The sequence below is a fragment of the Diospyros lotus genome, chromosome 1 (genome assembly GCF_014633365.1).
Source record: "Diospyros lotus cultivar Yz01 chromosome 1, ASM1463336v1, whole genome shotgun sequence".
NCBI classification, from domain to species: Eukaryota; Viridiplantae; Streptophyta; class Magnoliopsida; order Ericales; family Ebenaceae; genus Diospyros; species Diospyros lotus.
In genome coordinates this window covers 49,319,728-49,341,142 of record NC_068338.1, presented here as the reverse complement: position 1 = coordinate 49,341,142, position 21,415 = coordinate 49,319,728, and the positions used below count along the sequence as shown (strand labels likewise).

Here is a 21,415-nt window from a genome sequence, read left to right as displayed (position 1 = left end):
AAGCAAGAAAGATAAAAAAATACAAATAATTTATAATGATTCGGCTTAAATCAAGTCTAATCCAATACCTTAACTCATCACTAAAGATTGTAACTAATTCACTAAAACCTCATACTTGATCCCATATAAGATCTCTTGTCCAACAATATGAAATTATAAATCTTCTATTTATACATAAGTAGACTTTTTAACTTACAAATTAAGAAATACAAAAAATGAATAATAAAGATAAAATTTGAGAGATAAATCTCTTAGTTACAAAGTCTCTCAAAATAATATAATGTTTAAAACAAATAAATACAAATGAAAATCAAACTATTTGAGAGAAAATTATGAAATTATAAATACAATTGAGAAGTATAAAAATATTGTGTAATCTCACTTCAGTTCATTCTCATCCATTATATTCTTCAAGATCATTATTGATTTGTATTTATAGGTATCCTATAAGCTTCAAATAAAAACTAGCAGTTTTGAACCGTTGAAAGCTTTTTGCGAATTAATCGATAGACAAATGACTTATATCAGTTGACAGATTGAGTTCAAGAATTCTGTAGAAGACAAATTAAATGCATTAGTTGACAAATGAAAATGAGTAAGTCGATAAATTGCTATATATATATATATATTAGTTTGTGCATATAATTAAATAAGTTAGCTTATAAAGAAATAGTTTCTTGTTTTTGCTAAAGTCTTAGACTTCGCTAGTGATAAGGTTCAAAACTTGGAGGTAACAATTACACTTGTTTTATTTTTAACCCCTTTAAAAAAATTTTGGTACAACATTTTTAATCAAATAAAAATACAACACTTCAAATATCATCAAAAAATTTATCACAACCTTTTTAGCATTAAATTGCTGAAAGTAATTTTTATTTAACATTTTTAATTAATTAAAAATATAATATTCTAAAATGTCATAAAAAATTTATCACACGATATTTTGACATTAGATTTAATTTTTATTCAATAATTTTAGTCAAATAAAAACATAATATTTCAATTGTCATCAAGAAATTTATAACAAGATTTTTGACATTTAATATTTCAATAGTTCAAAACTAATTTGTAAAAAAATTATCTAGAATTTTTTTTAAATCTTAATATTTGTTTTTATAAATCTCCATACATGTAATTCATTTAATTTTCATTTTCACAAAAATACTTAAAATTGATTTTTATTTAAAAACCTAAAAATTATACATTTAACTTAAGATATAAATAATTTATTTATAAAAATGGGCTCACGTCACCTTATCAAGCTCAATTCACATTCGTTTCACTCCCAAACGAACCCTTAATATTTAAATTATAAATTAAAAAGAGAGTTAATAAATATATGATTGGTAATTATTAAAAAAAATAAAACAACATATTCTGTTCGAATTTTATAATTATAAACTACTTAAAAAAACACATAAAAGGTAGAAATTGCTGATTTCTACAGTTAGCAGCAGACAATAAAAGGATATTAATAATTCTAAATGTACTAATATACTAATAAAAACTTATATAAAATTTTGGTACCGAATAACCAGACTAATTAACGATAATACATTTAAAAAAATTACAAACTGATTTAAACTATAAAATTACCATTATTATGCCATAATAATCGTATTATTTGTACACAAGTTTGTTAAAAATATTATTGTCCCGTCCAAAGAATATGGGCACTAATAATGTCTAGCACAAAATTAATGTGACAAAAAGTTAAATATGGGGTAAATCACATTAAATGTCACAAAATTTTGGTGATTTTTTTATTTTGATCACTAAATTTTAATTTTTTATAATATAATTATTAACATTTAATATTTTTTTATAATGTGGTTATATTTAAAATTTCCCCACAAGCTCCCCATTAGAATTGGTGACCTGTCACTGATGTGGCAAGCAAAAAAAAATTCATGTGTTGATTGTGCAATCAAAACTAATGAAATTTTATCATTTGTCAATGCAAAACCCCATAAAATCCCTTTCCCCCCTTTCTCTCTATGTATTTGTCTTCTTGTCGCCATCAACGCCTCCATTACCGTTGCAGCGATCGTCGCCCTCTTCTTGGGATTACTGCCTCCCTCTTGCCCTCTTCTTGACTGTAAAAAGTGAATTCTCTCACCTTAAGTGCCCCACATACTGCTCTACGTACGTGGAAAAGGTAAATCATGATACACGGCGGCTCCCTAGACAAGAGGCACAGTGTATGGCCCCCACAAGGAGTTACCCTCACATAAGGGTGAAACTCTTATACTGCGGCTGTCATCACTTGAACTTGCATCATTGACTACAATCTGTTATCTAAATACCAACCGTGCTACGCTCGTGGAGCCTCTTCCTCTCTTCCATCTAAAAGTGATTCTTTCTGGTGCATTTTGTGTGTTTTGGGTTGCAAAAATACATGAATTGTTTATTTACTGTCTGCTTTTTGGGCTCTTCTCCATGTTATATTTTTCCGTTTTTCTTATTCTTGGCCCCTTTAGTTTTTTTTCGTTACATGTAATCTTCATGGTCTGGCTATGGAAGACAGTTATTGTGTTCGATGGTCTAACTAATGGATGGATCTCCATATTTGGATTTAATTTTCCTTAACCAGAAACATTTTGGGTATACTGGCTTGTAACCTGGCCCTTTTTATTCTTTACTTCAACACTCACTAGACCTTTTCTCTCAGAACCTCGTGTATATAGGGAATATAAGAAAACATCTTTTGCGTCGTAAAACTGGCTTCAAATTCTTTATCATGATACCTCCTCCTGAAATAACATATGCTCTCAAATCAGTCCCTGAAAGAGGAGCACCCATAACCTCAAGAATTCCAGCATTTATATTAAGCCTCGTCATGGCCATTCTATAAACTTTATCAGGATTGATTGTGAATATTGAACGGAGATACAAGCCCTTCACATAACAAAAACAAGGCAACAAAACACAGATAAAGGAAAAAGGCCACCATTAAAAAGAAAAAATGCTAAAAATGTTTGATCTATTCATGTTGGTTACAAAAATGCATATTTCTGGTACTACTTTATACCAAACTTCTCGGATACCTGAATCAACTAGACCCGCACCCCCCCCCCCCCCCCCCCCCCCCCCCCCCTCCCTCCTCCTCTCCACACACACACACACACACACACACGGGAGAGAGCGAGTCACTTGATGCTGGAGCAAAATGACAGGTGAGGAGAGTTAGTTACTCCTCTCTAGTATCACCACCACCACCAAGCCTTAATCCCTGTTGGATTTGTGTTTCTTAATAAGCCCAAGGCGATGGCAATTGTATAAGGTGAGCCTAAACTTCATAGGTTTTGGCCCGTGATTGAAGTAACAATCAAGTCCAAACACCACTTATTGGTTTGTGCCGTGCCTTTCTGCTCCCCTCTATATATATGTTCTAGCCGATCCTTTTGGAAGCAAGATTGCTTCGCCTCCTTAACTGATTCTCGACCCTCTCTGGTTCGCCTCTTTTATCCGTATATCTTGGTGATATTGCTGCTTTTTTGTGGAACTCCAGTCCGTGTAGTTGATTGGGTTTGGCGAAAGATTGATTTGGGGGTTGGGCTTGTTGAAGCTTGGCGAAAGTGGTGTTGGATACCCAGATCTGAGCCTTGATCTATAGTCTTAGTGACTGCCATTCGTTGGCTGAAGAGAGTTCTTTGATTATTTGTATATTTTCGGTATTCTGGTTAAGATTTAATTCTTGCACAAACCGTTGGTCTTGTAGGTATTTCCGCTCACAATCCCACTACATGAGATTAATTACATGAAGTCCAATTTGCTAATCATCTTTATCCACAAACATATCTATACAAATAGCAAAAAGACTAAAAGAAGGACCAAAAATTAGGAAGCTAATAGAAAGATCAATCAGAGGAAGCTAGTTAAGAATACATGAATATAAAGAATGCCAACCATTGAGCTTACTGCAAGTATAACAAAATTGCTTTGTTGCCATCTGGACAAACATGCAAGATAACTGCAGAATAAACATAATTTGGATAAGTGCAGGACTGGGCTGTTATCATTGCTACAATCAAATCAAGATTTACATGACAGAAGTTCCATGAAGAGACCTCCAGCAATCTAAGTTCAGGTTGGGACCAAAACTATGAGGAAGGCAAGCATAAAATAGCCCATCCAAATCTTTTAACGAGTCTAAATCTCCTATTATCATAAAAACTCTGTTTGAATTCCATCATCTAATCAATCAACATTCCTCTACAGAAAGGAAGTCTACCAAAAAGGAAAATGTAAATCTGATCATTTCAGGAAAAAAAAAAAAAAATCCCATCAAGCTGCCTTATTCATGAAAGTCATCGCCCCCACAACAATGTGAGGACTAATGCACAAAATTTAGGGTATACTTCCCATCCTTGTCAATTCTCACCGATCCACGATTTGCATAATTAGATCAGGAAATTATCAACAAGTCTCGATTTCTGTTAAGTCTGAACAAAACTAATAAACAGAGAGAAAATTCAGATAAAGAACTCACAGTGAATGCCACAATAGCACTTGAAAGAGCAAGAAACCCATACTTGGCCAGGCCCTCAGATATCCCAACAAACAGGTTGGCAATCCCAAACAAAATCCTCCACAGCAAAATGCAGGTCAAAACCCCTACTCCGCCCAACAAAACCAGCGAATTCCGCTTCCAGAAAGCCTCAACTTGCAGTCCAACCGCCTCCCGGTACCGCGCCAACGCATCCTGGACCGCCACGGCTGGATTCTTCACCACATTCTTACCAAAGTTCCCATTAATTTTACTGCCCAATCCCGAACTCTTGAAACTGAAGTACCTAAAACCCAGAAAGCTTCTGTTCAGCAACAAATCGGATTGGGGGCTCAATCGATTTGCCGGGTTCTGGAAGATTCTAGGCGATGATGAGAAGTAAGTTCGCGTTCTCTGGAAGGCGAAATCCATGGAGAGAGAAGCTGAGATATGCCACTGGAGGTATTTAAGTTTTTCGAGGGGTTTGGAGGGATTTGACGGAACTGGTAGATATTTCTCAGGATGAATCTTGCCGAGGGTGTTGACATCTCTCTCTCTCTTTCTCTCTGATTAGATTAGATTCACGAGTGCAAAAGCTCGGGGAGCTCAGAACAGCTTGATTCGTTTATTTAAGGAAACAGTAAAGCAAGCAAATCCTCACTATTCCAGCGGTCAAATATAAATATTCGCAAACAGTGTGTAAATATGATAAGACTTTCCCGTACCGATGCGTGGATGAATTGAAGACTGTCCTTGCTTGAGCCCTAATTTCCCTGGGCAAGAGGCAGCCGTGCTCTGCTCAGAATTGCCATCGCCCAGTATAAAAACAACGGCGGACTCAATTATGCCAGCCCGTATAAAAATTCATTCTTTTTCTACTAAATATTCTAATTTAGAAACTGAAACACGGCTTCAAACTACAAAGGAATCCAATAAAAATTATAGAAAGATCCCATTTTTTTTTTAATTTCTAGAGAATTTGAATAACTCATTTTAAGAATTTTCTAAGTTAAAAATAAAAAGTAAAGCATAAAATTACATGCCTCATTTTTTTTTCTATGCACTGATAGTGATAGTGATTGCATAAAAAAAAGTTCATTATGAACCTGAAAAAGATAGTTTAATATGGTGCTAACCGAAGAAAAAAAAAAATCACTAATCTATCTAAATCTTTCTTCTAATATTTGAAGTTAATGTTAACTGGAAACGAGACTGCTCCATCTCCAATCATGATAGTGTGCCTCCCTGCTGGCAAAAGATGGTTGGCTGTGTAGTCCACAATGCCAAGGCTCTTGCAGGCATTCACCACAAACTTAATAGTCTTGCTTCGTCCTGCTGCCACGGAAACCCTCTTGAAGGTGATTAGCTCCTTCATAGGGGCCCCGACAATGCCTTCGGGGGGTACTCTGTAAACCATCACAACCTCACTTCCATCCCTCCTCCCCACGTTCTTGACCTGAACCTCAAACTCGATGTTGTCATGGCATTTCAAGTCCTCGATCAGAACTGCAGGGCACATGGGCTTGTATGCGCTTGCGCTGTAATTCACATTGCGACAATGTTGCAGCTTGTGGAGCTTGATGTTGAGTGACCTTTTGGAGTACTTGAGGTTGTAGTTGAACTGGGTGTAACTGAGTCCGTGCCCAAATGGATAGACTGTGGAGCCATTGAAGAATTTGTACGTTCTGCCGGGGTAGCCCAAGCTCTCAATTGGTCTAAATGCCATGGATGTCATTGGCAACATATCAACATAGTCGGCTCCGTACCATGTGAGGGGCAATCTTCCTCCTGAAAGTGTAGTAAAATGGAATGGTTACATCGAGATCATACAGATTTCTAAATGAATGCGGACTACAGATGATAATAGGAAGCATACCAGGATTGTACTTCCCAAATACAACATCAGCTATGGCTCGACCACCTTCTCCACCGGGATAACCAACCCACAAGACAGCCTTGATCTTTGGGTCGTTCTTGACAAAAGAGATGTCAACTGGACCACCAGACATGACTACAAGAACGACGGGTCCTTTGGAGACACTGGCAACTTGTTTGATGAGCTGATTTTGGTAGCCCGGAAGCAACAGATCCACTCTGTCTGAGCCCTCAGCCTCAACCGACAAGTCCAACCCCACTATAATTGCAGTAGCATCAGCTTTCTTTGCAGCTCTCATGGCTGGGAATATCAAGCTCTCATTCTTGCAAGCAACATCAGCACAACCGGTTTCATATCTCGCGTTTCCAAATGCAGAGAAGCCGTCCACGGGGGATACATATCGACAAGGGATACCTATACACAAAAAAAGATTTAATTTGATTTTGACTAATTTCTTCCTTAGAGAAAAAAATCAAATTATATATATAAGCAGGTACCTGCATAGTTTCCAATCATGACTTCGGTGGCATTGGCATGAGGCCCTACGACTGCTATGCTCTTAATTTCACCATAGTTCAAAGGCAAAGTTTGATTGTCATTCTTGAGAAGAACAATCCCTTGCCTTGCTGCTTCGGCTGCCAATTCCACGTGTTCTTCAGAGCAGACATCGGCCTTCCCCAGGGATTTAAACTGAGGGATGCCATCAAAATAGCCAAGTCTCATTAGCACAGTGTAGAGGTTTTTGAGGGCTTTGTCTACCTCTGCCTCCCCAACTTTCCCTTGTTCTACTGCACTGCCTGCATAGTTGCCATAGTAACTCCCGATTTTGTACCCACAATCCAAATCCAAACCTGAACACCAAAGAGATACGATTTAAATATATTAATCTGTGGAGGCAACAAACAAACAGATGAGAGAATACTAGCCTGCTTTGAGTGTTTGTGCAACAGCATCCTCTGGTGTGTCCCCTAACCATTTGTGACCATCTATCATTACTTCTATTGAATCACAGTCTGAAACTATGTACCTGAAAGCCAAAATTAGTGATTTGAGTTTTTGATTGTCATTAATTAAGATGTTTGATTTCTCATTCTCAAATTAAACTCGACCGATCTTACACACCCGTGAAGGTCCCATTCTCCTCTAATGGTGTCTTTCAAGAGTTGTGGATCAGCACAAATAGGTATGCCGTTGATGCGGTTAAAGGAACACATTACACTGGAAACATCTCCATCTTTAACACACATCTCAAAAGGTTTAAGGAATGTCTCTCTCATATCTTGCTCCATAACCTGCGAAATTAATACAAAAATAATTTAGCATAAAAACGACTTATATACTAAGATAGTATTTGTTAAAATATTATCTAATTAAACCTTTATTGCACTATACATGTGTCGTGACAACTCTTAAGTAAAAATCTTGAATATAGTGATCATCATCATCATGCACTTACTTAATTACAACTTACCTTTGAATCAAAATGGAACCTATCGGATCCAAGCCAGCTCTCAAGATCATATGCAGCATAGTGCTTGCAACAAGCAGCAACCTTGAGAGGCCTAGAGTTTAAATCTGTGATGTTTTCGGTGCCTTCAACATCTTGCAGGCCTCTGACATAGTTTACAGCATATTTTCCAACCACCAGAGGGTCTTCGCCAGGCGTTTCTTGGCTTCTTCCCCACCTGGGATCCCTCACCACATTGATATTTGGGCTCCAGAATGTTAACCCAGCATGCCCCATGTTATACATGGCTCTTGCCTCAGTTGAAACAACCTACAATAATAGTGCAACAAAAAAACAAATTGAAGATTTGCTATACAAGTATATATCTAGTACAAGGCTTTAACAAAAATATATATGATTCATAGTTCAAAGTGACAAAATCTAATTAATTAGCTATATATCTTTTCAAAATATTTAAGACTACGTACTACTAGTGAGATCCAAATTGGAAACGTATTTTTTATATTTTTTAATATTAAAAAATAACTATATATAAAAGGTTCTTGAAATTGTAAAAGTAACCTAAAAACTTTTTCTTTAACCTTTCAGAAACAAAAGCGTTTCAAAAATTTCAAAATCACGCACTAGATAAGTTCCCCTCCCTGTATCACAGAAGGGTACTACTGACCTGGCCAATGGTCTTCCAGAGGGACTCATTGAAACTTGCAGCGGTGAGAATAACGGTGGGGAAGCTGGTGGCGCCGGGGATTTGGTCGTCGAAGAAGGTGGCCTTACTGCCCGGTTGGCCGGTGTCGGCGACGCCATGCAGCGCCTCCGACCACCACTCGTACGCAGGCAGGCCAATCCTGGGCACCCCAGTCGCCGTGTCTCCCAGCTGCTGCGCCTTCTCCTGCAGCGTCATCCGGTCCACTAAGTCCTTCACCCTCACTGGGTATGGCAGCGACGAGTCGCAGAACCCGAAATCCTCCATCTTCAGCCCCAGTTCTCTGAACCTGGAAGCATCGCAGACGTGGCCGAAGCTTCTGGCGGCCGAGATTGAACTGGCATGGAAGGCGATAGAGAGAGCCAGAGAGAACCAGACAACAAAGCTTGGTTTCGCCATTGTTGGTACTTGGTGCTAATAATATGCTGAATATTAATAATGCTAGCTGCAATCAATTAATAACCATCAGACGTATGTATATGTATATATAGGGAAAGAGACGAGGACCAACAGATTTAGTTTATTATTGATTATTTGTTGGATATATATATATATATATATATCAGAAGTCTAGTTCTGATCAAACTTGAACTACCTTAATCTCCTCAAAACCTAATATAATTGTGATTTTCTTAATTAAAGATAAGTTTATGATCACCTTGGGAAGTTTATCTAAACTCGTGTATTATGGTTATGATTTGTCCTCGTCTATGGGTACATTTTGAATATTATTGTTCTAGATTAATAATTAAGCTAATTACTAAAACACACACAGACACACATATATATATAAATATATGCTGACAAACAAAAAAAATCAAGTTAAGGGCAGACATTGAAATAAGAAGTAGAAACCCTAAAATACATCAGTTATACTTTTAATAAATGACGATAAAGATAATATAGTTACTACACAAATTACAAGTACAATGAGATAGGCATATCTATTACCTTTTATCCGTATCAAATTAAGATAAGAAGTTGGTTGGAATTGAGTATCTTAATGGATAACAACAAACAATTCCATAGCTATATATTTTCTTTCCTTTTTTTTTAAAAAAAAAAATCATTCAAATCCCATGGCTATTTTCTTCCAACGTAAAGTCATAATTAAATTATGAATTTTTCTCTTATAATTATCATTACATTAATTTGTGTTTACCCAATGATATGATATTTTTATACATTTTGTATCAATCATTCGCATGAAATTTAATGGTGGAAGCCATATATATATATATATTTGCATTTTGTTCCTTAGATTCAAATTGGTGTCACCTCCCTGTTAAATTAAATGGGTAATTTATGTATATATTAGTTTTGTAGGATATCTTGATTGAAACAGATAAATTTGTGTTTATAAATTAATTTGGTTTTATATATAGACACACAAATTTGTGTTTTTATCCCATGTTAGATAAATTAACCACATGCATGCTCTCTTCCTATTAACTCCCTTGCTTTAGCCCATTATAGATAATTAAGTTCATGATGAAAGAGCGTTTAAATTAATTCTAGAAAGATTAGAGTTCGTCTCTCTATTGATTATAAAATCTATATATACATGTTTTTGGTTCCAAAATTAATTAGATAAATTGAAAAGCACATGTCATGCTTATAATTTTACATTATTAAAAAAACATAAAATACTTAATACTTGTGATCGTTACATTTGTGAAATGACCTCTTAACAACATTACATTTTGTGATGCGATCGTAGCTAAAAGATATTTACCTGATATTGTAAGATTTTGAATTAATGCTATTATTAATGTTTAAGAATCGGAGTGTCGACAATGGATTTTGAATTCCTTTCCTTTTTGCAACATTAATTATTATCACGACAAACGATTTGCTTGGTTCTTAATTAATTTGCTGATTTTGAAATTGGGTGGTGCAAGATATGAAATTAATTAATTAGACATTTAAAAGTTGGCAAAGCAATAACTTCCAAGTATGGATGAAATATTTATTGTATATACGATCAATTATAGGCATTTGTGATGACTTGTGGAAATGGTATCAATTACCCAGTATACCCAAAATGGGATCAAAATGCGGTTCTTGATTTAAATTCTCCTACCATACTAAGGGGTCGGTAAGTGGAGGCATTCGTGATGGAGCATCACTCCAAAAAAGTATGGAGATCCATCCATTAATCGGCCCATCCAACATAAGAATTGTTCCATATATAGCTAGATGATCAAGATTACAAGCAACAAAAAAAACAAAAATAGAAGGGGCAAGAAAAAAAAAAAGAAGAGAAAAATAAAACATCGAGAAGAGTCAAAAAGGCAAACAATAAATAAACAAATTACTATAAAAAAATCAACATTTTAGTGACGAAAAATTCCGTCACTAAAAAATTTAGCGACGGATTTAGTGACGGGTATCTTTACGTCGCTAAAACGGGCGTTGTTGAAATTTAGCGACAGGATTAGGGAGTATTTTAGCTATGGAATCAGCTACGAGGGTTGTAATTTTTTTATTTTTTATTTTTTAGCGACAGGGTCAACCCTATCACTAAATTAAAATTTTTTATTTATTTATTTTTATTTTTTAGCGACGAGATCGATCTCGTCGCTAAATTTTAATTAAATTATTTTTTATTTTTTAGCAATGGGATTGACTCCATTGCTAATTCAATCACTAAATTCAAAATTCAATGCGCGCTAGGCCCAGCCACCCCTTATGTGCGCCACGTGGCCATTTCTCTACTTGCCACGTGGCAACGCTGAGATAATACTCTTAGCAATTATCTCATGCTCTCAACCAGATTCGAATCCCCAATCTCTCATGATCAAGTTTTGCGCGCGAGCCAACCAATCTGAAAGTCTCATTGTTCATTGATGTATATAAAATATATTTATACTATTCTCTTTCAAATATTTTAGAATTATATTTATACACCAAAATTTCTCAAAACTTATTTAATGATATTAATTTTAATATTTAATGTTAGTAAAGGAAATGAATATTAATTTTAATTTTATTTTGTTATTAATTTAAATAAAATGTTATTAATTATTATATTAGTAGTGAAAAATTATATTTTTATTTTGATTTAAATTTTAATATATTTAAAAAATTAAATAAAAAAATTTAATTTAGCGACAAGGTCAACCCCGTCGCTAAAATATAAAAAAAATTAAAATTTAGCGACGGATATTCCATCCCTAATTCCGTCGCCAAATTAAAAAAATATTTAAAAAAATTAGCGACAGAATAATTCCGTCACTAAATATGATTTTTCTTGTAATGAATCATGTTCTTTTGCAGCCCAAAACACAAAAAATGCACCAAAAAGAACCAATTTTATAGGGAAGAAAAAGAGGGCAACATTGGTGGCGGCAACATTAGGTTCAAACAACGATGGGGGCATCAATGGCGATCACTCCAACAACGACGACAATGAATTGTAATGACGATGCAGAAAGAGAGAAGTGGAGAAGTTGCAGGCGAGCGACGAGAAGGCAAATACAAAGAAATAGGGGTGCATTGACACATGACAAAATCTTATTGGTTTTCATTGGACAATCAGCATATCGATTTTATTCTTTGCCATATCAGGGCCACGTCATCAATTCCAGTGGAGCCTTTCGAAAAATTTTAAATGTGACCACCCTACAAAAAAATTTCAAACATCAGTAATCACATTGCAAATAAATAAAATTTAGTGATCAAAATAGAAAAGGCAGCAAAATATGTGAAGTGTCCTCCTAAACTTATCCTCGTTCAACCACCCAAGTTGAAAACAAGACAATTCATTAGGTTGCTCAACTCCCTACCCATCCCATGTCTGTCTCCTCATTTATAAGTTGCTTATTAGCTTCCAAGTTCTCCTAATAAATTGATTAATTATTTAGTCTTGGCACTCACAATATATTTTTAACTCTACTACCCCATATGCCTATTGCCCATTAGTAGTTGTAGACAATAGACGATAATTTTGATAAGATCAAGCTTACTATCAATGTCTCTGTCTCTCTCTCTCTTAAACATAGAATATAATTGCTATGAGAAAAATTCTCAACCAAATATACTTACCATATTAGTTCACAAGCACCCATATTTCCATCTAGATAGAAAACTAGCAAATTATCTAACAAAATCAATGAAAATATAACCAAATACCTAGCATGAGTCATTGTGTGCAACCCAGATGATCACTCCTTCTTACCTTTTTACTCCCAACCGAAACTCTCAACATCAAATACAGACTATCAATTTCATTTTATAAGCCTAATTTATATTTTAAAAGTATAATTAATTCCAATAATAAAGTATTGAAGCATAAATTGTCAAAGTACAGTAATACAGAACGAATACACTCAACAAGGAGTTGAAGAAAAATTCTAATAAAATCGATACACAACAAAGCTATTGCTTGCACTCCTAATTAGCAATTCTAAGATTATCGCCGATTCTAAGATTATCGTCGGCCTCCTTGAGTAATTCTTAAAGCTAGTAAGTAATACATAAAACATAAATGCATGTTTATATATATATATATATATATATTTGATGGACGGTATAATTTATGATTTTTGAATGTACTTTAAAAAAGTAATTAAAACGACTTACATTTATATAAAACTATCACCATTACCGTATCTTTTACAAAAAAAGAAAAAAGAAAAAAATATAAGAATATGATTTTTCAATTCCAAAAACAAGAGATTTTCGAATCCAACATAGATATGTGAGACAACCATCGATTAAAGATCAAGTAGACTTATCTGGCAAATACCCAATAATTAAAAATGAAATAAAATAGAGAAAGTTTAGTCATAAAAATTATATAATTCAAAGTTTTATATGAGAAAGTAGATAGTCTAGCCATAAAGTGATTTCTTTACATCTAATTATTCATAGTCGAGAACTTTCAAGTTGGTCACAGTAAAAAATAATTATACTTACAGTCTGGAATTTTTCCCTTTTTCACTCTTTCAGATAGAAGACAAGGGAAGACCATAACATACAAGATGCATTGGCGCCTCCTTTTGACTTGTAGCTCAACATATACGCAAAATACACTTGATAAGTTTATATGTTATTGGTTTGATGAGTTTATAGGTAGGGTGAGTGCTAATAAACAAATATTGACAAATGCAATCAATCAAAGATTAAGTGGAACGGAGACGCCCCAGGAGACATCTCTACCGGCAAAGGCAGGGCCTCACGAATGTCTAACAGTCATTGTCACGTGTTCGAGTCTTGTCAGTGGGGGTATATTCACAATTTACATACTCAGTATAGTTTCAAGAACAGGGTGGATGAGGACACAAGTAATGGAGCTTAATAAAAAAAAAAAGTTGAACGGACGGTTGCAAAACGAGATACATTTTATCTCCAATATGTAGTGTCTAGTTCGCAAAGACAACTATTCCAAGAAAAAAAAAGAGCTAAATATGCCCCCTAAGACACAGATCAAATAGTTGGACCATTATAAGTTGAGATTCGCAATAGTAGATTATGGGTTCGACTACTGATCTTGCGCTGTAAGAAAAAATTTTCATCTATAATTTATTTCTTCTGTTAAAACTAAGAGTATGAATAACGAAAGATTATGCAAAAACGATAATTCCAAAAAAAATAGCCAAAGGTGAGTCGAAAGGCTCAAGCCAAGTATGGATGAGTTGGGATGCACCAGGTGATTGACATCCAATGGGGTCTCCTCCAATAATCAAAGAGAAAGAGTAAAATCCTAACAGGGCCATGGAATTTATTAGTTATAATACTCATTTTCACTTTTCATATAATAAATAATATTTTCCCAATTAATCCATTGTTAATATTCTTACAGAGATTTAAAGTTGCATTAATGGAATTTTCAAGGCCTTCGTATTTGGAACTTCTCTTCATTTTTCATCACTTAAATTCTAAATTTAGGGACAAACTTGTACACTGTAGGATCATCGCTGATGCTTTGTGTCCTTGAACAATTTTCACTACAAATTTTTATAACTGAAGATTTTTTAAAGCAACTTCATTGACCTAAAACCATAAATGAATCCTGAACAACGTTGAAAGATTGGTATTCGGATTCCATGCTCAGATTCTAATACATGTCAATTCAAAAGGGGTATAAACCATCCAAGATCCAAACAATAAATTCGTGTATAAATGCCTATGCGACTGTTACTTCTTCTCCTCCGGTTCATATCTCAGCACACTTTTGAACAAAAACAAAATTAGGACAAAAATATACAACAGAAAAAATGAGAACTTGTCAGTTAGGGTTTCCCTGTTCTCTTCCCCACCCTAATCTCTTCAAAATCGGCTTCCTAATTCTCATCCCCTGCATGTATTGCTGCTGCCAATTCACCTAGTTTGTCTTTGGGTTAATTAATTGGTCTAATTAGTAATTTCCCTCTAAGTATGATCGACTTTCACTTAACGCCCCTTAACTTAAAACTATTTCACTTTTATTCTTCTTTTTAGGGAAATATCCATTCGGTTCCATGATTAAAATAAAAAGGAGCAGGATATTGAAATGCTGAACTGAAAGAGGATTGAACCATAATATATATATATATATATATATTGAATTATATATTATGGGCTGCTTTATTTATTATTAAAAAAATTTAACTAGAAAGAGTACTTATACACACAATACTCTCTTCCTCTCCGTAATAATAACGTGCAGAAACATTTAAAACACATTCATAATTTATGAAATTGAAGCTAATCCACAATGTGTGTCGTTATGTGCTCATGGTGGGGTGGTGATACCTGCAACAAAATAAACAGCCAAATAATGATCATCAGTTTAACTTCATTACCATACGTTATCCTTATATAAATGCCCTCATCTTGCAAATTTACTTTTCCCGCCCCTGTTCCCTCTAACAAGTCTCTACAGTTATTACATCGCCTCTTCGACCGCCACTGCAAGACGAAGACAGCGAGATGGCTAGGCAATAAAGCGGTGGTCAACGCTTGTTAGAGGTGGCCCTGGAAGGAGAGAGAGACAAGGTAAGGGCATGGGAAGCAAATTTATTATTTAAGTGAGGGCATTTCAATCATTTTGCACCCTTCGATTAGCCTCTCGGTAAGGTGCTCAGGCACTATGTTGTATGGAAATATCTCATAGGAGTCGTTTCTCTGTTTTCAAAATATTTTCGAAATGTTTCGTATTCCCGTTTCAGACCATATTTATGTCTATTTTTTAGGAAAATATCTATTTTTACGTTTCCGTTTCCTATCAGAAACGTTTTCCGTTTCTATTTTCATGCAACATAAGGCAATGAATTGCATAGCCACCGCTAACAAGCCCCGTTTTCGTTTTCGTTTCCATGGCCACCTCTAACAAGCCCCGTTTCCGTTTCCTGCAACTTCTATTAATTCGTTGCCTTATGTTAATTCGTTGCCTCGTTTATAAATTTCTTAAAATTAAACAGATAAAATATTAAACACTATTATATATATTTGTATTTTTAAAAGTATTATGAATCTTTCTATCTATCAATAGTCCATCAGAATGGATCGTTTTACTCTTATTTCCAATTAATAATAAAGTCATTTTGATTTTAAGATGATCCCAATTAATGAGATTCTAAATTTATTATTAATTAGTTATCCTTTGATTTTATGTGCCCACCTTAGACATATATAGGTTGGGCGAAATGACTTGGGGATCAACATAGGCTTAATTAATTAATTCGATTGACTTTTCTGGATATTAGCCAGCTTTTATGTAGTCACTAGCAAATTAAGACTTCTTGGGCTAAGTTGAAAGATTTGTGCAGGGTTGGGAACTTGGGGATCATGTCTCCACCTTAAATTCACTTATTCATACGCAACTTTAAGAAAAAAATATGTCTGACCTTGTTCCTTACATCTACTTAATTATATCATACATATCCAATTAGAAAGTATCTCCGCCTCTCAAAAATCTTAAAATCTTTAATATCTCCAAGACTTGATACATGCAGTATGACTTGACCACTGAAAGGTGGTTGTCTGATTAGACGACAAATTCTTCGATCTCTTCCAATCATGAATAGTGGCCGTTAGATCAACCAACTTTGCACTTATACTTCTACAACAGTTGGCATGGACAGTCACCACAGCTTTGACATCTCTACTATTCTGGCAAAACCCACTGAAAAAGCAAGTGTCAAGAAATCGAACCCTAATCCTTAAGTCTCCAACCACGCCGCTGTGAAAGAGCTTTGCCAAAACATCTTGCTCTTTAAGCCCAGTGGAGTTGGCTTTCATGGAATACCAAGTGTCGAAAAGGGCAATGGTCTTGTTGTTGGATCTGATCATGTACAGGCCAGTGTTGATGGGATTCCTTGTGGACCATTCATCGCCATTGAAATGGTCGCAGCTGATTTGCATGTCTATGGTTTCATCTAGAGAGAATCTTGTAAATGGGTTTCTAAACCACATTACATCTGTATCCTGCCGAGAAAAAACATCAATCCACTCGATATAATGGAGAAAATAGTCAATTTATCATGATACCATGTTATTACGTCGATGAATAATTATATAATTCAATCATTGTTACTATGTATTAAAATTGTAAGCATATAATAAATTAATGAACACATACAAAATTTATAATTTTGTCATGTTATCGTTGAATAACATAACATTTGTTCTATGTAGACAAATTGAGAGAGAGGGGACCCACAAATCCATCTTTTGTGCGCGTCATCCGACTTAGACAACAAATCATTCTTGATAAACTTTTTATTTTGACTATAAGAGAATATAAATCTTTGACTCAATTAATTTTCAAAACTCCTTACCAACTATCCCATCTATATGCATCGGACAAGTTTCCATTAACAACGGTGAACATGGCCCCAAGAAGCCCTTTTAATTAAGCTATTTAGATATAATTAGGATTTGGTACTTTTCAATAGGGCTTCTAAGTACAATCTAAAACTCTACAATTTGGACAATCCATTAGGATTAATATCAATATACTATCATTAAAAACTAACGTAACATACATTAACATCAATTCAAAAATTACTTAATATTAAAATTAATATAAACTTCAAAATCAAAATTTAATAATTGTAGTCATAAAAACTAATACATGACTATAATCATTAATAAATTACATCTTATACTAATTAAATTAGAATTCTCTCACAATATTTATATCATAAATTATCTTTTAAAAGTCATATTAATAATAAAACTATGAAGTAATAAAATAAGGTTTAAATACTATCTTGAAAAGTTTTATTAGAAATGGTAACATATTTTTTGGTCTTCTTTGGTGAATTGAATAGGTTAGGCTGACAGTAAAATGTCAAATATACTCTATACTTTAGTTTTAACTATCATTATGATGGTTGAACTAATCAATTCTACCTAAAAGAATACTAGACAAAATATTTGATATTTTATATTACACTTAGTATTAATAATAAAAAATTATCATGAATAATAATAATCAGTAAGTTAATAATCACTTATAAATTTTTAATTATTAATATTAATGTGATGTAAAATATCAAAATTCCACCAGTCTATGTAACATTTTAGAAAATATAATTTTAATTTTATAAAGAAAATTGCATTGGAAATAGGAGAGGCAAATATATATCTTAATCATGTAGTTGCATGTTTCTATTATTTAGATATTTTATTTTTTATTATTTTAAAAATACTCTTGAACTATATAATTTTGACTTAATTACATTCATAAATTTTTTATTATTTCAATCAAGATATTGAATTATATAATTTTAAGTAATTGAATGTCTTGATAAATTTGTCAAAAATAATAAATTTAGGAGTGTCATTAAAATAATAAAAAATTTAGGAGTGCAATTAATTCAAAATTATAAATTTAGGAGTATGTTTGGAATAAGAAAAAAATTTAAATATTTAAATGGAAAAAACGTGTGATTAAAATATTTTATTAATAAAAACTAACGTAACATACATTAACATCAATTCAAAAATTACTTAATATTAAATTTAATATAAACTTCACAATCAAAATTTAAGGATTGTAGTCATAAAAACTAATACATGACTATATATAATCATTAATAAATCTGATCCATTATATTTTTTCAGGCAGTATCATTGTCAATTACATCTTGGGGTGTGTTTGACAGCATGGAATTTCCATAAAAAATATCATATCTAAGAAATTTATTTCCATCTTTGACACAACATTTTCCATGGAATTCAATTCCATGGTACAACCATTTAAAACATATTTTGACCTAATTTCTATGAAAAATTGATTCCAAAGGGGTGGTGGTTTTTATTTTCCATGGAAGACTTTTGAAAATATTTTTCATTTTCCATGGAAAATAGAAACCACCACCCTTTGGAATCAATTTTTCATAGAAATTAAGTTAAAATATATTTTAAATGGTTGTACCATAGAATTGAATTTCATGAAAAATATTGTGTGTCAAACAACAAGGATGGAATTAAATTTTTTAGATATGACATTTTTCATGAAAATTTCATTCTATCAAACACACCCTAAAAGTGTGTTTGATTGCATTACCTAGAATTTAATTCTAGGTAATATTGCCTAGAAAATAAAAACCATCTCACCCCCTTAGAAAATAAATTTCATGGAAATAATCTTTAAATGGTTGTACCATACATATTTTTCATGAAAAAATTAAAAGTGTTTGATTATTTTTCATAAAAAATGTGTAATAATTACATATTTTCCATAAAAAATATATGCAATCAAACACACCCTAATACTAATTAAGTTAGAATTGTCTCACAATGGTTATATCATGAATTATCTTTTAAAAGTCATATTAATAATAAAACTATAAAGTAATAAAATAAAGTTTAAATACTATCTTAAAATGTTTTATTATTGGAAACGGTAACATATTTTTTGGTGAATAGAATAGGTTAGGTTAGGTTAGGTTTTTTTGGTGAATATATAAATAGGTTAGGCTGATAGTGAAATGTCAAATGTAATCTAACTTTAGTTTTAATCAATCCTACCTAAAAGAATACTAGTTAAAAGATTTGTATTAATAATAAAAAATGATCATAAATAATAATTATCAGTAAATTAATAATCACTTATAAATTTTTAGTTATTAATATTAATGTGACGTAAAATATCAAAATTCCAGTCTATGTAGCATTTTAGAAAATATAATTTTAATTTTGTAAAGAAACTTGCATTGGAAATAGAAGAGGTAAATATATATTTTAATCCATGTACTTGCATGTTTTTATTATTTAAATATTTTAATTTTATTATTTTAAAAATAAGCTTGAACTATATAATTATGAGTTAATTACATTCATAATTTTTTTATTATTTTAATTACAATCATAAATTATATAATTTTGAATCAATTATATATCTCGATAAATTTATTAAAAATAATAAATTCAAAAATATAATTAAAATAACAAAAAATTTAAGAGTGTAATTAAGCAAAAATTACATGTTTAAGAATATGTTTGAAATAACAAAAAAAACAATTAAATATTTAAATGTAAAAAACGGGAGATTAAAATATATATTTTGGCGAAAGGAGATATGGAAAAGCATAAGCACGTACCGTGAAGATGAAGTTGTAGCCACGCCTGAGAACGTCGCCGAGAAACAGCGTTCTCCTCCACATCATGTCGATGAAGCCCGCCGACATGTACAGCTTCTCCCCGGCGAGATCCTCGCCGGCGAAGTTCTCCAGTCTGTAGCAGTGCAGCCGGAGGAACTTGCAGCGGTCGTACGATGTCTGATCGGCGGCCACCACCAGAAGATGATCCCTCAAGCCCTGCGTCCCTTCTCCCAGCCAGAAGGCGTCCATGAACAGGTCGAGCATTGCCTTGTCACCTTCCACGTAAGCTTCGTTCACGACGGCGATGATCACCGTCCTGTTCTCCGTGGCCGTCTCCGCCAATACTCTCTCGAGTTCGTCCTCCTCGTATACCTCCGTGCTCATAAAGTTGAAGAGGCATTGGGATTTGGGAGAGAAGAAACAGGGTTTGTTGGAGACGAAGACGTAAAACAAGGCGACCATAAGAAGAGCCCCGTAAAGAGCAAAATCTAGAAGACGGTTCCTGAATAAATGGGAGCTCCCCATCATCTCTATCTCTATGAGAATGGGATACTTAGGATGTTTAGGATGCTTGAGGTGATTAAACCTTATGAAAACGGGAGTATTTATGCTTGAAGTTCACTCCTCATTTTATCATATATATATTTTTTAAATATTTATTATCAAATGTTGTAGCTTATTTAATTTTTTATTGTCAAAAGTCATGACTTGCCTAATTTTTTATTTTAACTTTTCACATTCAACATGTCTCTGCCTCTCTTTCTTAAACATAGAATAGAATTGCTACGAGAAAAATTCTCACCCAAATATACTTACCATATTAGTTCACATGCATCCATTTCCATCTAGATAGAAAACTGTCAAATTATCTAACAAAATGAATGAAAATATAACTAAATACTTAGCATGAGTCATTGTGTAACCCAATCCAGATGATCACTCTTCCTTAACTTTTACTCCGAACCGAAACTTTGAACATCAAATGTAGACTAACAATTTATTTTTATGAGTCTAAAGTATATTTTAAGAGTATAATTAATTTCAAGAATAAAGTATTGAAGCATGTATAAATTGTCAAAGTATAATAATACAGAACGAATACACCCTACAAGGAGTTGAAGAAAAATCCTAATAAAACCGATACACAACAAAACACTCCTAATTAGCAATTCTAAAATAAGATTATCGGCCGGCCTCCTTGAGTAATTCTTAAAGCTAGTAAGTAATACATAAAATATAAATGCATGTTTTATATATATATATATATATATATTGAAGGATGGTATAATTTATGATTATTGAATGCACTTTAAAAAACCAATTAAAACGACTAACATTTTTA

General features: G+C 33.3%; 2 protein-coding genes and 1 pseudogene across 2 annotated transcripts; all 3 read right to left on the bottom strand.

Annotated features, from left to right (window-relative positions):
* Window positions 1-2,585: 2,585 nt before the first annotated feature.
* Window positions 2,586-5,308, bottom strand: LOC127794268 (uncharacterized; annotated as a pseudogene).
* Window positions 5,309-5,558: 250 nt separating this feature from the next.
* On the bottom strand, window positions 5,559-8,883 carry LOC127811161 (probable beta-D-xylosidase 5). The gene is made up of 7 exons (XM_052350869.1): window positions 8,501-8,883; window positions 7,837-8,142; window positions 7,488-7,657; window positions 7,292-7,392; window positions 6,863-7,216; window positions 6,366-6,779; window positions 5,559-6,277 (listed from the first exon to the last, which is right to left on the bottom strand). Exons 1-7 carry the CDS (start codon window positions 8,801-8,803, stop codon window positions 5,667-5,669), a joined length of 2,259 nt encoding a protein of 752 aa, XP_052206829.1. The 5' UTR covers window positions 8,804-8,883; the 3' UTR covers window positions 5,559-5,666.
* A 7,417-nt stretch (window positions 8,884-16,300) lies between these two features.
* On the bottom strand, window positions 16,301-20,629 carry LOC127790717 (uncharacterized protein At1g28695-like). The gene is made up of 2 exons (XM_052320339.1): window positions 20,074-20,629; window positions 16,301-16,948 (listed from the first exon to the last, which is right to left on the bottom strand). Exons 1-2 carry the CDS (start codon window positions 20,599-20,601, stop codon window positions 16,448-16,450), a joined length of 1,029 nt encoding a protein of 342 aa, XP_052176299.1. The 5' UTR covers window positions 20,602-20,629; the 3' UTR covers window positions 16,301-16,447.
* Window positions 20,630-21,415: the final 786 nt, after the last annotated feature.

Coding starts and splice junctions, on each gene's coding strand:
- LOC127811161 (XM_052350869.1), bottom strand. CDS start 8,803: ATGGAGGATTTCGGGTTCTGCGACTCGTCGCTGCCATACCCAGTGAGG. Junction 8,143..8,500: donor TCTGGAAGACCATTGGCCAG/GTCAGTAGTACC, acceptor CTATTATTGTAG/GTTGTTTCAACTGAGGCAAG. Junction 6,278..6,365: donor ATTTGGGAAGTACAATCCTG/GTATGCTTCCTA, acceptor CTACACTTTCAG/GAGGAAGATTGCCCCTCACA.
- LOC127790717 (XM_052320339.1), bottom strand. CDS start 20,601: ATGATGGGGAGCTCCCATTTATTCAGGAACCGTCTTCTAGATTTTGCT. Junction 16,949..20,073: donor GCTACAACTTCATCTTCACG/GTACGTGCTTAT, acceptor TTTTCTCGGCAG/GATACAGATGTAATGTGGTT.